Raw genomic sequence first — 15,836 nt, 5'->3', positions numbered from 1 at the left:
TACCGAAAGTCACAGCAATGAAACGCACGTGTGTCATAAATTAACTCCATACATATAAAAAGCCCCAATGACTTTTTCTGATCCTCTGGGGGAACCCCCCCCCCCCGTCGTCCTAAGCGCCACCTCCTCTCTGACCTGCTTTACCTTATGAGTTGTATGCGGCATTTTGAGTTAGCCTAAACCACAAGGTATACATAAACGAGCTGGCGTTGGACAGTCAAGGACGACCCTGCCGCATAACTACCCCTAGGGTGTCTTCTGTGTGGCTTGCGAGCGCCGCTTGCCCTGGCTGCGGGGCTCCTAGGCGCACAGCCGCCCACGCTCCCACTGGTGACGCCCCTCGGCGCATCCCACGCCCCACTCGCACACATTTACCTGCTGTCCGGTGCTGCACGGGGGCCGGAGGGGTGCCTCTCGCCCGGGCTTTGCAGCCCCAGGCCCGTGGACTCTCCGGTGTCAAAACACAGAAAGTGCAGCTCCCGGTGACTGCAGCTGGGCTCCGAGGCGCTGGGCGGAAGCCCCCTCCGCCGCCATCCGCCGTTTCCTGCCGGAGCATGTGCGATCTGCATCACCGCTTTTTTATATTTTATTTTAGGAAAAGTACCTCTGCAGAAATTAAACCGAAATAACCCACGGGGGTGGGTGGGAGATACTATTTGGGATGGGTGACGCAGGATGCCCCCTTCCTGGAAACACTTATTAAAAAAAAAACAAGCACTCACTGGAAGACTCGGAGCCGGCCGGGCAACAATGGCGGCCGCAAACATCCGAAAATTTCGGATTCGGGGCGTGTTTTTGGCGTTCTGAGTGACGGATGACGTCACAGTCGAAAGAACGCAAAAAACACGCCCCCGAATCCGAAAGAGAAGGGGCTTGAACTGAGTGATGCCCCTCTTATCCAATGGTTGGCCTCCGTTTAGGGAGCCAGCCAATGGAAGAGAGAGGCGGGTTCAAGCCCCATACTCCAAATCATTAAATCTCCCACCGGAGACTGCGCAAGCGCAGCCTTCGGTCCTCGACCTAAAAATACAACACTTACTGGGGACCGGGGAGATTTAGCACAGTGTGTTTCACTTTACTATGGGAGTGCAATTTGATCATTTTAAGGATTGGGTGCCTTGGACTCACAGCAGAGACTGGTCCCATGGGAGGGGAGATTTAGCATAGTGTTGTTACTGCTACTAAGAGAGGGAAGTGTGATTCAGTTGACGATTGGCTACCTCGGTTTCTTGATTGAATTGGACCAGTGGCATGTGTGCCCCCTAATATCTGGCTGGGGATATATGTAATTCACCTGATGTTGATGCAATCATTATGTACATATTATGCACTTCAGGCATATGGATTGGAATGGCCCTATACTATGTGTGCATAGCTTGCCATTTGAATCTTATTGATGCATCAGCAGTTTTATCCACTTGTAGGAAATATTGGATTAGAGTAATACTAAATGAGATATATATTTTCAATTAAAAAAGGGACCTCCGGTGAGCCTGCTTAGAGACCTCTACAGACACAGGATATACACAGCTGAGAGGTACATGTTTATCTTTGTAAAGGGGAATTTTGATACTGCAATATGCCCATGAGGTCAATAGACATGTATATGATTCATTCTCCTAGATGCTTTGTCAACTGACTTTTTGTCCTGAGGAGACCCACACAAACTATCCTGTGGGTCGAAACCGCGACCATGGAGTGTTGATTTTCCAATATTGAACAATTACCTATTCTTGAATCAGTAATAATACTGGACTTTATCTGAAGTTGTGAATACCTATGTTGTATATATGCATCATATTTGAATGATTTCACAGTTACACTTATAAGCACTGCACCATCTGCACTCTCACCTATTTAGCACTTTTTGAATGTAAAATAAATTATGAATAGTGTAAATGATCAAGTTTAACATGTATTTACCTTCCTGAGTTATCAAAATTGAGACCCAAGGAACCATTTGTTTTATATTTAAGCCAGAACTAATGGCAACATTACAACCATTGTAGATTGCCTGAGAGAGTACATGGCAAAGGTTTTCAGGCACACCAGACAAAACTTGTGTCATCGAATTCCAAACGGCATGTGAGTAGCATCCCAACATAAAGCTTGCTTAGATTCTCAATCAAGGGGAGTGGGACACAATGTGTGCTACGAAAGCAAGGCCGTGTCACCAAGAACAGGGCCATGGTGCCTGGCGGCCGTACACATGGCCTTAGTGTAGGAAATGGATTCCTCTGTGGCCAGTGCAGGGGGAGAAAAAAGGCCTGTCTCCTGGGAGGTATCGAGGCCTCTAGCCTCTTAAGTCCTTGCACCTATTGTCATCTTGGTAGGGATAAGCAAACTCATCACCCAGGTCACAGTCATCATCCAAATCAGTCCAAAAAGAGAAGAGTGTTCTTGTGGCCATGGCAACGAGAGTCGGAGGCAAGATAGATGCATGTGGTCCAGCTGTGGCCGCGGGCAAGTCCACCGGAAGTATCCCAGGTGGAAGGACTCTTGGCTCCTTGGGTCCCAAAGGCTCACCAGAGTGAGTTGGCACGGATCCAAAGAGCTGGTGCATGTCTAAGCAGAATTCTTCAATCTTAAGGGGCTTCTTGGCTGAAAAACTCGATTGAGCCAACTGCGGGATCGGCTCTGAAGTCAGCGGACTACAGGAGAGAGATCGAGCCCCGCGCTTGCTCAGGCAAATGACAGTGGCGTGAAGGAGCGGAATCCTGCTTCGATGACTTATGTTTCTTACACTTACCTGAGGACTTGGAGTGTGATGAAGACGGACCTCTGGAGCGGCTCAGTCGACTCTGGGAATTGGACCGAAAGTGGACCTTGCACACAGAGCAGAACTTTATTGAGATACATGTCTGAGAAAGACTAGAGGGAGCTCCAAGTCCGCATCTAATGGCATGGAAAGAAAGGAAGGGATGACTGCGCAAGGTAGCGGCACCTACATAGGCCCTGCACGTCATTTCCAAAGCAGAATAGTGTCAGGGCAGAGCCGCAAGGCACCACATTTTGGTGTGCAGAGCTACTGCTGAAAAGTGTCCTAATCCAGTCTTACGCCTGGAGGATATTCAAAAGTTGAGCAATCTGCGGCTACAAGTCTATCAGAATAAAAAAAAAAAACTACACAACACGTTCATTCTATTACACATTTTGGGGCAGCTGCACAAACACACATTAGCACGGACATCAAACCTGCACAAAACACATTCCTGTGAACTAACTTTTCATTTTTAAAGCATGTATTTTAATTTTGTGTAACAAATACACAAGAATAATATGGGCATATGATCATACATAGCATGTAAAGTTCTCTAGTGGAGTGCTCACAGTCACAAATCACAGCTTTACAGGCAAACGTAACGTGGGGACGTGTGTTCCCACAGTCTGTGGGATAGTTACCCTGCCTTGGGCCTCCCAGTACACCCATCCATATCCCTCCACTTGCCACCCCACAGCGGGAGAGGAGGCATGATGAGTCAAGAACCTCAAAGGCTTCAATGACAACATTGAGTGGAATCCCTGCTAGTTGGTGATCAAGGCTGGTGAGGCATCTGTGACAGACTGGTTATGCGTTGGAGCAATTCATTGAGGCAACTGTGTCAGAAGGCGCTGCCTATTCCTGTAACATTCCAGGCCAGTCAATACAGTCCTTCTCAAGCTTAACGTCTGCCCCGATTCCTCCATATCCTTAGTCCACTCCTGATATGTGGGGCCTGTGGGAAATAGATACCCTCCTTTCAACAAGACCAATCCGAGAAGGGTAAATCGGTATTGCATCTTACCATTAGTTAGGGATAGGAATGTGTGTAGGACGCAGTGTCTAACAGTCACTTCTAGTTTATTGCCAGTCACCTCACTTAGTCGTTGGACTCCCCAATATGATAATATCTGTAAACAGCTCCAGTGTGTGTGCAAAAAATCAGCTCCACCCCATCTCCCCATCTAGAACAGTCACTCCACCTGTCCGGGTAGATTTTACTCAATCTGGCCGGTAACAGAGAAGTGTGGTGCAGTAAAGAACAAGCATTTACAATGAAACGGTCTCGCCTTTGCAAAAGTTGGAGCTATTGGCATGGTAAATGACAACATTTTCATTTATGTGTTGTTTTTGAAAACAGATAAATAAATGGCATTGTCATTTACAATGCCAATAGCTTAATCTCTCGCAAATCTCTCTCTCTCTCTCTCTCTCTCTCTCTCACACACACACACACACACACACACACACACACACACACACACACACACACACACACACACACACACACACACACACACACACACACACACACACACACACACACACACACACACACACACACACACAGAGCCCCGCACACATACACAGGCTCTTGCTGTGTGCTTGTGTAGGGGCAATCTCTTGCTGTGTGGGTTGCCATGCTCTTGCTGTGTGCTTGTGTAAGGGCAGGCTCTTGGTGTGTGCTTGTGTAGGCTCTTGCTGTGTGCTTGTGTAGGGGCAGGCTCTTGCTGTGTGCATTGCCAGGGTGCTGCTTCTGCTGCTGCATGCAGAGGCCCTGTGCTGACGTGCATCCTGGAGAGGCCGAGATGGTGCGAGGAAGGCTCCGAGTGGTTTTCGCGCAGGGAGTGGGGAGGGCCTGTATGCTCCTCGTGTGGCCCAGTTGAGCACGCAGAGCCGGTTCCTTCAAGGTGGGGGGGGGGTCAATGCGTGAAAGTATGGTCTGCCGCGCGCGGGGCTCAGCGCTTCCATGTACTCGGATTTAAACAGATCGCCAACACAAGATGGAGTTATGGCACTAGCTTTTGCATTTAATATTCTCATAATAAAGTTGATACCTATATTGTCAGCAATACTATTAAGATAACGAGGCCCCTATTCTAAACACATTGCTTCTACTTGAGCTAAAAAAGGTACAGCGATAGCTTAAGAATTTTCCCTTCAGTATCTTTAAAGGACATTTTAGAGCCTTAAAACAGCGCAGGGTTTCCATATAAGATTATAGGGACAAACGTTTGTAAATACCTATCACTAGTTGAAATTGTTCTGGAGCACATTGCTTGAAAATAGGTTGGAGTCTGCACTGATCATGCCACCCTAACACACAGATTTTGCATGCAAAATATAAACATACATTTTGATCCAAGCAGACCTTATATATTGCATTCCTGCAACTCACCAATCAACCTGGGTTGAAACTGTTTCAAATAGCTCTTTCAAAATGATTCTGTACAGAGAGCTAGAATCAGTTACGAACTCTAGCCCAAGGCTAGGATGATAAACATTGAAGGTCCAGGGGCATTCTCATCAGTGGCACTATTGACACTTCTGAACTAAAGTACCATGTTTTTTCTCTTTGTTTTCTCACAATTCTCCGCTAATTTGCTAACCACTTATCTAAGCAAATCTAAACTGGGTGCTAGTCCTGTTATATTTGCACACTTTAGCAAAGCACCAGACACCCCCGGAACGATGCAGGATTGAAGCTACTATCACATTGATAGTATGAAGACTTGTTTTTGCTTTTCCTCATGTTCAACCACCTTGCTATCGACACAGTCGCGTAGCTAGGGGTGGTCGGAGGGGCGGTCCGCCCCAGGCTGCACCTTTTTACGAGGCGGCACCTTTTGGACTAGTATGAGGCGGCCGCGGCCGTGCGGGCCGGCACTGACTGTCTGGACTGCAGCCGAGGCCCGTTGCGCCCGCGGCGGCCTATGTGACTGTAGGGCGCTTCTTTGATCCAGGAATGTTTGATCACTTAAGTTCTTGATAATAAACCCGGCCGTTACCGTTACCCAGCAATCAAGTTAGCAGTGGCACAGACATTTGCAATGCATGGCATATGAATGAATATGAAAAAGTTCTACAATTCATGATCGATTCATGGCGCAATAATAAATACTGTAACAAATCGTCGGTTCGAATCACAACTCATGCAGCCAGCATCACCAATCTGTGTGGACCCAACCATTGTTGGCCCCCCCCTCCCCAGCCTCGCTCACACTAGTCCTCCAGGGCCGTCAATCAGTGGTAGTGTGCGCGGCGCGCGCAAGCGCACCCAATGACGGCCCTGTAGGACATTTTTGGCCAGCCCTCGCCGCACCGTAGCAGTGTGACGCGTTACGCGCTCACTGCCCCCTACGCTCGCTCGCCCCTCGCCCTGGCCCTGTCGAGTAGTCGGAGTGCGTGGAGAGGAAACCACCATTCTGAGTGACTTGCCTGCAGCCTGCTACTGTAATTCAAGGTGAAACAGACTGAGAGAAAGTAAGAAATAAGTAAGAACCGTCCGAATTACAATGAATGATTAGATTGCACTGTGGTGCACGACGGCACCAAGTTACACACACTCTGTTTCCAACAAGCAAGCAGGTCCCAGACTCGTTTTGCACACTGCTGCCTCGGCCCGTTAGATTTTGTATCTCATTCTAGGCCTCCTTTTTGTATTCACTTTCACTCATCATACACGAAGTAGAGTAAAGTAATCATAGTAGGCAGGATGGCGCACGCTCCTGCCCGGGAGGTGTGGTCATCACCCCCCACCCTCTCTCTCAGTGATGCAGGATGCCAGGCCTGTCTTTTGCCACTTTTTAAACTCCATCATGTGACGTCCACTCCTGGTCTGCTTCTCGCCTCCACTCGCGCTCATCGATTCCAGGTTTGTCTTCTCTTTGGAAACGGATTAGGCTTTGATGAGGCGCATTGCTCTCAAGAAATAGTGCTCCTAGACCTACTGCTTGCCACAAATATTGTATTCCAGCCCCTGGGCCTCCCCTTCCCCCTGCAGCACCTGGGCTGCCTGGGTACCATCAGAGGCAGGCGGATGCATCAGGCCTCCCCGGCCGAGGCGTGCAGAATAAACAATGCAACTGCATTAATGCACAAAGGTCTGAGGGAGACAGAGGGGAGCAGTGCCAATGAATATTTGATGTCATTTACTTATTTACATTATTTTTTAATCACACGATATACCCCAGGGCGTCGCGTTTGTATCACCTGCGCTTTATTTCCATTGTCTCGTGTGCAGTGGAGGGTACTATTCATTACAGACGGGGTGTGCTGTCTCAGGGCAAGCGCAGAGCTGGGTGAGTGGGGTGTGTGATGAGAACGCCCTAGGGTGTCAATGCTCTGTTAGTGGGTTTGGGTTGAGGGGGCGGGGGGGGGTTCTAGGCCTTACGATGGCTTGACCACGTAAGCTTTTTTCCCAAGTGTTGGAATGACTAGGTGAAGGGAGGGATGGGTCATGGGGGGACTATGGTTGGGTGGACTTGATCCAGAATGGTGGGTTGTCTGCGACACGAGGGGTGTTTACCATGTGACATTCAGTGAGCAGCCAGTAGACATTTGAAAAAGAACCTTCTGGTCAACATCGAAAGGGTGATAATGTAAAACAAAAATCACTCTGGCCTGCCTGCTATTTCGGTGTAGAAGTGTCCACACAAAGTGCATCAATTATGCTGTAGCGACAATGGGAATTGCCTGATCAGATGCTTATTTTTTGCCAGAATTTTAGGCATATGGATTGTTAAAATATTATTTGACCAGGCCAAACACTAGTTCGCGCAAAAAAAAAATCCTATCTGTCTAGAGGGTTCTCTACTTTAGACCAGGAGACTGCACAACACTAGGCCTAATCATGTGAGAAAGACTAGGATGATTGCTGATCAAAGTAGTGCACCTGTGTTGTGCATTTTGAGTATCGAGTAATGTCAATGACCTAGCGATGGTTGCAATATTTATTAGGAAGAGGAGAAATACAGATCTAGCCAATAGGGTGGGGGTATTAAGTCTGCAGTTGTTTTCCTGTCAGCTGATATCAGTTTTTCAATAATTCACGGGCAATGTGGGCAGGGAAAGAACTTGGGGATATCCGAGATGCTCAGGGGGTAGGCAGTAAAAGGGCAATTTCTAGGTCAAAGAGTAAGAATAGAATAGCGATTAAAAAAAAAAAAAATCGGATTGAAAATGGTAGTCGGGCTGAGCCAAGGGGGTCGAATCCGCACTCATAAGGTGACAGTTTCTCTGTGTCTGGGTTGCACGATCGAGGTAACTGTTAGCAGCAATACGACGTGTCCCTCCTCAGAGACTCGGACATCTTTCAGGTGCTCACCGTCCTTTTTCCCCAGCACACCCCCTCCCCACCCCCTCCGAAGGGGTGGCAATCTGAGGGGTAGCCCCGGGCGCCACAAGCTCGAGGTACGCCCCTGTATCGAGACTACACAGCTCCCCTTTTATTTTTACTTATCATTAACTTTTTTTTACCCGGGTGTGCTAGAGGGCCCACGACGAGATGGCTGCGCTTTAGTGCAGCTCCGTCAGACGGAGACTTAATCCGTTAATAATCCAGCTCACATTCTTTGCCAAATCTGTGGGACACGCTATCGCTGATCTTCCAGCAGCGCGAAGCGAGTGAATACAGACACCAGCTCTCCCGATTGAAGAGGACGCTCCAGTTTACGGCGAGGGCCAGAACTCACCAAATGGCGGCCTAACGCTCGTACTGGAACCGGTGCACAGAGTGTGAGGGTAAAGAGTGGCTGTTGCCGACGGCTGGAAGCGGGGGATCGCCCAGCTACCAGCTGCTCTCCTAGAGGCGTCGGCGACCGGTGAGAGCGGGGCAGGCGGGCAATCCCAGGGGGTTACACTGTATTGCCTGCGCAGTCGCTGCACCCCCGGTCTGGAGAGTCACAGTGAACGAGAACAGCACCGGTGCAAGGAGCAGGGGATGCAACCGAGGGCAGTGGGGGAAGCCTTCTCTGTCTCGGCCGGGGAAGAGGGGAGGAGGAGCCGGCAGAAAGCGGGCACACACAGAGCCCAGCGGCAGCCAGGGAGCGCATCGGCCGGGAAGGAAGAGCCCGGGAGAGGAGGAGAGAGGTGAAGAGAGAGGTGAGAAGAGGGGTGGGAGGAGAGGAGGCGACGAGGATTAGGAAGAGGCTAGAAATAGATAAACACGAAGGAACTAAGGCCCGTCCTTTTCAGACTGGGGGGCGTGTTTTTCTTTCTCCCCTCTTCTCCATTGGCTGGAGTGTAAACAACGGGCGTGTTTTTGACTTGTTGTTTACCATTCCAGCCAATGGAGAAGAGGGTAGAACAAACCTAAAAAACACGCCCCCCAATCCCCAATCCGAAAAAGACGGGGCTTAGAGCGAGACAATGACGTAACTAAGACCTCTTCTCCAATGGCTGGGTGCCGTTTAGGAGGCCAGCCAATGGAGAAGAGGGGCGGGGTTTACCCGCGCTACTCAGTCATTACATCTCGCAAGCGAGACTGCGCATGTGCGCAGCCTACGCTAGCCGAGACCTAAAAATGGGCCCACCCTGATTGGTAGCAAAAATAGGGCTCGACAGGCCCCCGGTAACCATGGGCCCGGTGCCGCTGCACTACTGGTAGCTACGCCCCTGCTTTAAGAGAGAGTCTGCAGTAGGGGCGTCATTGTCAACATATTACAACGGATTTTCTGAATCAATTTTAAGAGAAATTTCCCTGCGCGCAAACTAAACTAAACAGTAAAAAGCAGTCGTGTGGATGCAATCGTTAGAACCTACAGCTCCTGACTACATGCTCCGACGAAGCGACATCCAAAGAAGGGGTACCTCGTGACCCCCCGGGGTTTCACAGTATTTAAGGCGCCCCGCCCACACATTGTTTAGCAACCAAACTTCATGTGGCATTTGGGCCCAATGCAGGTGTCTGCTCCAGAGTTATACACAGCAGGAGACTGAACAATTTCCTCCTTCAGAAGTGTTTTAAAATGTGCCTTTCAGTACGACCAAACGTGTATGTTATATATGATATCAAACTATCGGATTGGTGGAGGCGGAGGGTGGTTTAAAAACTACCACGAGGACACTGCGGCCTTAGGACTCGATGCAGATGGGGCCCTTGGGTGAAACTCAGCAAGCAAAGAGTGGCGGCCACGCTGCGTATCAACTGTCCTCGGACAGATAGCGCCCACTTCATTTCTTCATGCACACATAGCGCCCACTTCTTTTCTCTGATTCCCACCGGGGCCTTGCCTTTCACAGAAGCTGCAGAGCTGGCTTCTGGAGGAGGTGCCCATTGCTTCCCTCACACACCTGCTGCAGCGCACCCCGGGTCAACAGCACACTATAGAAATACCCATAACATCACAACATAACATAACTCCAGTGGGAGAGTCTCGGGTCTCAGTGCGGCGCGCTGGGCTGCGCAAAGGGTTAGACAGAGCCTGCCACCCTATTGCGCCTACCTTGTGATTCTTTGGGAAAGCGCCCAGTGTGCCTATATTTAGAGTGTGACGCTCCACACAGGGTGACACTGAAAGTGGCCCCTCCTTTGTGGTTGAGGCACAAGCACGTGTCTTCGGTAAATACAGCAGTGTTTAAGACACAACTCTGAGGCCCCTGCACTCATCCGCTCTCCCCCCTTTACCTCAACAGGCTCAGCATTTCTCTCTGATTTCAGGATGCGCCTGGTTCTGTTTTCCCCAGGGCCTCACAGACTATTCCATGCAGCCCCCCTCACCGGGGGACTCTCCTTATTTACAAATGGGTCATTCGAGGCCCCCACCAGCTCCCAGAGCTCACCCGTTGCTTCCCTCAGACCAGGCCAGCCGGTGCGCTGGCGTCCATGCCCTGAGGACCCACTGCCTCTCACCACACGCCCACCTCTGTCCAGTCACGCCACGGTCGCCCCTTCACACTGGCCGTGTCCTCTCTTCGCCTACCCGGTGTACACCTCACCCCCATGCACCCCTTGTTGAGCCTTCCTTCTTCGCCCGTCATGCAGTCCCGGGGAGGCCAGTAGGGCAAACAGGCACTGCCCGACGGGCGGGTCTGTGCGTGGACCGGTTTTTGGGCTGTTTGAGGGCCTGCTTTGTGGTCTGCTGTTTTTTACTGTTGATTTCCCTAATAATGAAACAAACCTTGCTCGCTACAAGCTCAAACGTCTATACATTGTAGAATTCTTTTTCGGTGAATTTTAACAAGTTAACAACCGACCCAGTTTGCAAACATGTGCCACATTGTATCCATCTAATCCAATAATGGCAGTGACTTTTATTTTGTGGCACAGTTTAATTTATGTCCCAGTCCGACGCTGCACAGGTGTATACTCGGCCCCTCCACCCCTTCGTCACTTTCAATCTGTGCTCAGCCCTCCTCGGAGTGCCCCCCCTCCCCACTCACAGACCTGTTCTCATGGTCTTCCCAACTGAACCTGCTAAGGTCCAATTTAACATTTGAGTCAGTCTCACCCAATCGTCTATCTCCCACACTCATGCGAATGTTTAGCCTTCTCACTATTTGAACATATTTCTTGACTCACTCCCAACAAGGCAGGGTTTGCCACCTAGATTCTCCACACACACACGTGGAAATATACTCACAAAGGCACACCAGACGCATCATACAGAGGCCCTCACTCCGATACAAACGGAAACCCACCACACACATGAACATACAAAGAAACATCACCAGGCACATGAATACAACACACAGAGGCACCACAAATGCCACATACACGCACACCCTCCCACGCAGGAGGGCACAGGCACACACATATACATCACACACAGAGAAAAATAAACAGTCTCACAAACCTCAAAAACCACACACAGCGCATAACTATACCACACACACACACAATGCTGTCGTCCACACACACAGACAGTCTCATCACGCAGACACACACTGTACCAAGGCTCCAGGCGTTGCATAGCTGAAGGTACTCACGGGGGCGCAGGCGAGTCTGGCGTCCCTCCAGGGCGGGCCCTGCACCACCCCAGGCTAGAAGATGGGCGACCTCCCCGGCAGCTCAGCCAGGGGATTGGGGTAGCAGGCCACCGCCACCGCGCCCCCGGGGTTGAAGAAGAGGACGCTCCAGTTTACGGCGAGTGCCAGAGCTCCCAAAATGGTGGCCTAACGCTCGTACTGGAACCGGTGCAGAGTGTGAAGGTAAAGAGCGGCTGTTGCCGACGGCTGGAAGTGGGGAATCGCCCAGCTACCAGGTGCTCTCCTAGAGGCGTCGGCGAGCGGTGAGAGCGGGGCGGGCGGGAAATCTCAGAGGGTGACACCGTATTGCCTGCGCAGTCGCTGCACCCCCGGTCCGGAGAGTCACTGTGAACGAGAACAGCTGGAGTGTGCGGGACCCTGCCCTGAGCACCGGAGTGAGGCACCGGTGCAAGGAGCAGGTGATGCAACCGAGGGCAGCGGGGGAAGCCTTCTCTGTCTCGGCTGGGGAAGGGGGGAGGAGGAGCCGGCGGAAGGCGGGCACACACAGAGCCCAGCAGCAGCGGAAGCCAGGGAGTGCATCGGCCGGGACGGGAGAGCCCAGGAGAGGAGAAGAGGGGTGGGGGGAGAGGAGGCGACGAGGATTAGGAAGAGGCTAGAAATAGATAAACGCGAAGGAACTAAGCCCCGTCCTTTGCAGACTGGGGGCGTGTTTTTCTTTCTCCCCTCTTCTCCATTGGCTGGAATGTAAACAACGAGCGTGTTTATGACTTAATGTTTACATTCCAGCCAATGGAAAGAGGATAGAAAGAAACGAAAAAAAACATGCCCCCCAATCAGAAAAAGACAGGGCTTAGAGCGAGATAATGACGTCACTAAGACCTCTTCTCCAATGGTTGGCCGCCGTTTAGTAGGTCAGCCAATGGAGAAGAGGGGCGGGGTTTACCCTCGCTACTCAGTCATTAAATCTTGCCAGCAAGACTTCGCATGTGCGCAGCCTACGCTAGCCGAGACCTAAAAAGGAGCACCTTTAAAGCGAGGCTTGCTAGACATGCCTTGAACTAGGATACAAGTTCTATTACATTCTCAACCCTCCATGGCACGGAGCGGTCCGCATCTCACTGCAATCCCGCAGGTAACTCTACCTTGAGTCTGTCTTGCTTGCTTTTGGGTCACATGCAGGCAGGACACTGGTTGTCCCATATCTAGTTGTGCCTATATTGTGTGTGAGATTCCTGTGGTATCTGGGAAACACGTCCAAAGTTTGCATGCCATCTTAGTCATCTTGGCAAAAAACTGACCTGGACCTACCACAGACCTCTTTTGAGCCTATGGAAACATTATGCAGTATTCTGGGAAATAAGTCTCAGTGTGCTGCATCCCTCCTCCAGGTAGTCACAGACATGTACTTTCCAGTATTTAGGAAAGGCTGCAACCACCACAATGGCAATTGTCTGGAAAAGGAGGGTTTGTGCATGGCAGTCTTAGCCATAATCCTCCATACTCACATCACGTTACAGCACGCAAGGGCAATGTTTGTCCTGACAAAGATCTGCCATCAGGCACTTGGATAAGTCTGTCAGGCCCAAGATTCCTGCTCGCAGTCATTTCTCCCAGTTGGTACCCTCACCGCACCACCTGGCTGCATGCTGCAGTTCTTCCGCTAGATAGTATGATCCCCACTCAGGGAGACTGAGTCCCCCTTCCAACGTATCAAGTTTTAGGATGCTCAGGCCAACTCTCCTTCATTTTTCAGTCCATATTAGGGATGTCAACGGGCTGTCTACGTTTTTTAATGTACTTCAAGCAATCAGGCACTGTGTGTTTTGTAAAATGTACATGCATTGGTGTAGGAACACAATCTTTGCAATTGCAATCTTGCCTGCAACCAACAAAGGCAGCTTGTTCGAAAAAGCGACCAAGGCATGTAATTCTGTCGGCACCCTGTCCATGTTGTATTCGTACTGTTTGTCAGCCATGCGTTTGACCCATATTCCTAGATATCGGAACTTATATAATTCCCACCTAAGTCCTACATTGGGGAGGAGCTCTAATGGCCCTCTTGTCATTCAGTCAATTGAAACACCAACGATTTCCATTAAATTGACCTTTAAGAGCTGCAGTCTACCAAACTTCTGCAATTTGGTCAACAGTCGCAGTGCATCCTCCGCTTGCAAAGATATTATATGTTCTAAATCACCCACCATGACCTGCCCCCCACTCACCAGCAACGCAGTGTGCAGAAAAAACACCCAGAGGCTCCAATAGCCTGGGCAAACAAGAGAAGTGAGAGGGCACAGTCCTGTCAGGTACCACTCTGAAGGTCTTCGTGAACTAACATTATAACAAACATAAGCACAAGTATAAACAAGGAGGCACACATTAAGCTAAATACACAAACACACAGCAGAAAAATCAACCCATTCACACAAAAGGATTTTAACATTCTAGCAAATACACATCAGTACACCTAAAGAAGCACATTTAAGCATGTACAGGCACACAGATCAAGACACAAAAATACACATACATTCAAATTAATGCGGAAGTGGCTAGACGCCAATAGTAGCCACACCTACTGTTAGATATCAGCAGCTGCATACACCCCCCACAATCTGGCCCACAAACACACAGATTGCTCACCATTTCGAGAGAACTTAGTCCTCCTGGTTTTCGCCTCGGCATTGCTCTGTTGTCTCTCTGTGTAACCTGTATCGTACAGGTGGCGCACCTAGAACAGGGAAGAGAAGTATGCAAGAGAAATGGTCACTGCAGACCTTTATTTTCCCAACAAACCCTCTACCCACAGGCTGTGTCGCACCCACTGTAATCATCTTCCGCTCAATGTCCCCCTGCCATTCATAGTACACTTTTAACAACCCTTTACCATCAACAATTCCTTTAAGACTCTTCCCTTGCTACACCATTGCACAACTTTCTCCCATCCACACAATGCCTTACGCACTCCCATCACCTCATCAGTACTCAAAGTATAGAAAGTTCTGGAAAGAGATTTTGCTTCAATATCGCAAGAGCCAAATCATTCACACCATGTACATTATCTGCACAAGACACAGAATGAATCAATATTCATGTGGCACAATGGATGATGAAGTCAACAATTATGGGAGACTGGAGAATCTTGTACGTCTGGCCATACTCCGAGTGTCAGAGATTCTCCAATAGTGGAAGTGACTTGTACCTAAAGATACCATGTAGCTTAGGAGGATAAGATCTACAGCAGAGGTGCTAGCTAGAAAGCTTTCATAAGGCCCCGTTTCACGAACTACTGGGCGGCACCACTTAAAAACTTTCAGGGATGAAACGGATGTGTGAACCATATACTCTGCAAGTTCACACCAGTAATTTAACAAGTTATAGTAGGGGAGCAGCATCCAACATAATAGAGGAGCACTCCATGTGATGACAGTAGGCCATAACAGCAAACCATGGAACAGAAGAAGCCTCCACAGCCATAGAGTACTGATCAATAAGACAAGCGACCATACCTTAACCATTTCATAACTCCACAGAACAAGTGCGGATATATGAATATATGCTACAACACAGGAGTATGTGGACTTTGCAAGCAACTCATGCATCCCCACCGCTGCCTTACAGGTAGGAAGGAAGACAGAGATCAGAGCGACCTCAAAATATGACCACATTACCTGGCTGGGCTTTATGGCTTTGAGGTTGATGTTGGGGTAGCGCGATGCCGGATCAATATTATATTGGGAGATTTTCTTGTTGGTGTTGCCAGGTGTTGTCTGGGAAAGATGCTGGTAGATACTCTCCCTGCAAAGCCAGAGTAAGCTCACTTAACATATCGAAACAATTCAATTCAATATAACTTTATTCAATCTAAAAACAATAGACTATTAAAGTACATAGAAAATATTCCACGTGGTTGTGAGCACTCAAGAAATTAAAATAATTTTTCAGTAAAAAACAGTTAAAAATAAGAGTGTAAAAATTACAAAGTTTAAGAACACATAGAGAAAGGTGCCAGATGTCCATACTTTGGATGAGCATGAAGATGCAAATTAAAGTCAGGTTTCAATGTGCGGTATAATATTGTTGGCGGGAACTGCATTGGAAGCACATAAAGTGGAGATGGAAAGAGGACAAAGACCTCAAAATAGTGTCC

The 15,836-nt window shown here is 49.3% G+C and overlaps 1 protein-coding gene across 2 annotated transcripts in view; it reads right to left on the bottom strand.

Annotated features, from left to right (window-relative positions):
* MICAL1 (microtubule associated monooxygenase, calponin and LIM domain containing 1) overlaps nucleotides 1–15,836 on the bottom strand; it is a 360,133-nt gene that overhangs the window by 107,410 nt on the left and 236,887 nt on the right. For both annotated transcript variants that reach the window (XM_078644322.1, XM_078644321.1), the window contains exons 10-11: nucleotides 15,358–15,484; nucleotides 14,330–14,417 (exon numbers count right to left, since the gene is read on the bottom strand). In XM_078644322.1, coding sequence (XP_078500448.1) covers nucleotides 14,330–14,417; nucleotides 15,358–15,484 — 215 coding nt within the window. The remainder of the gene's footprint in view (nucleotides 1–14,329; nucleotides 14,418–15,357; nucleotides 15,485–15,836) is intronic.

This window comes from Lissotriton helveticus, chromosome 5_1 (genome assembly GCF_964261635.1).
Source record: "Lissotriton helveticus chromosome 5_1, aLisHel1.1, whole genome shotgun sequence".
Classification (NCBI taxonomy): domain Eukaryota; kingdom Metazoa; phylum Chordata; class Amphibia; order Caudata; family Salamandridae; genus Lissotriton; species Lissotriton helveticus.
The sequence above is the reverse complement of the archived record's forward strand: the minus strand, read 5'-3'. Positions and strand labels throughout refer to the sequence as shown.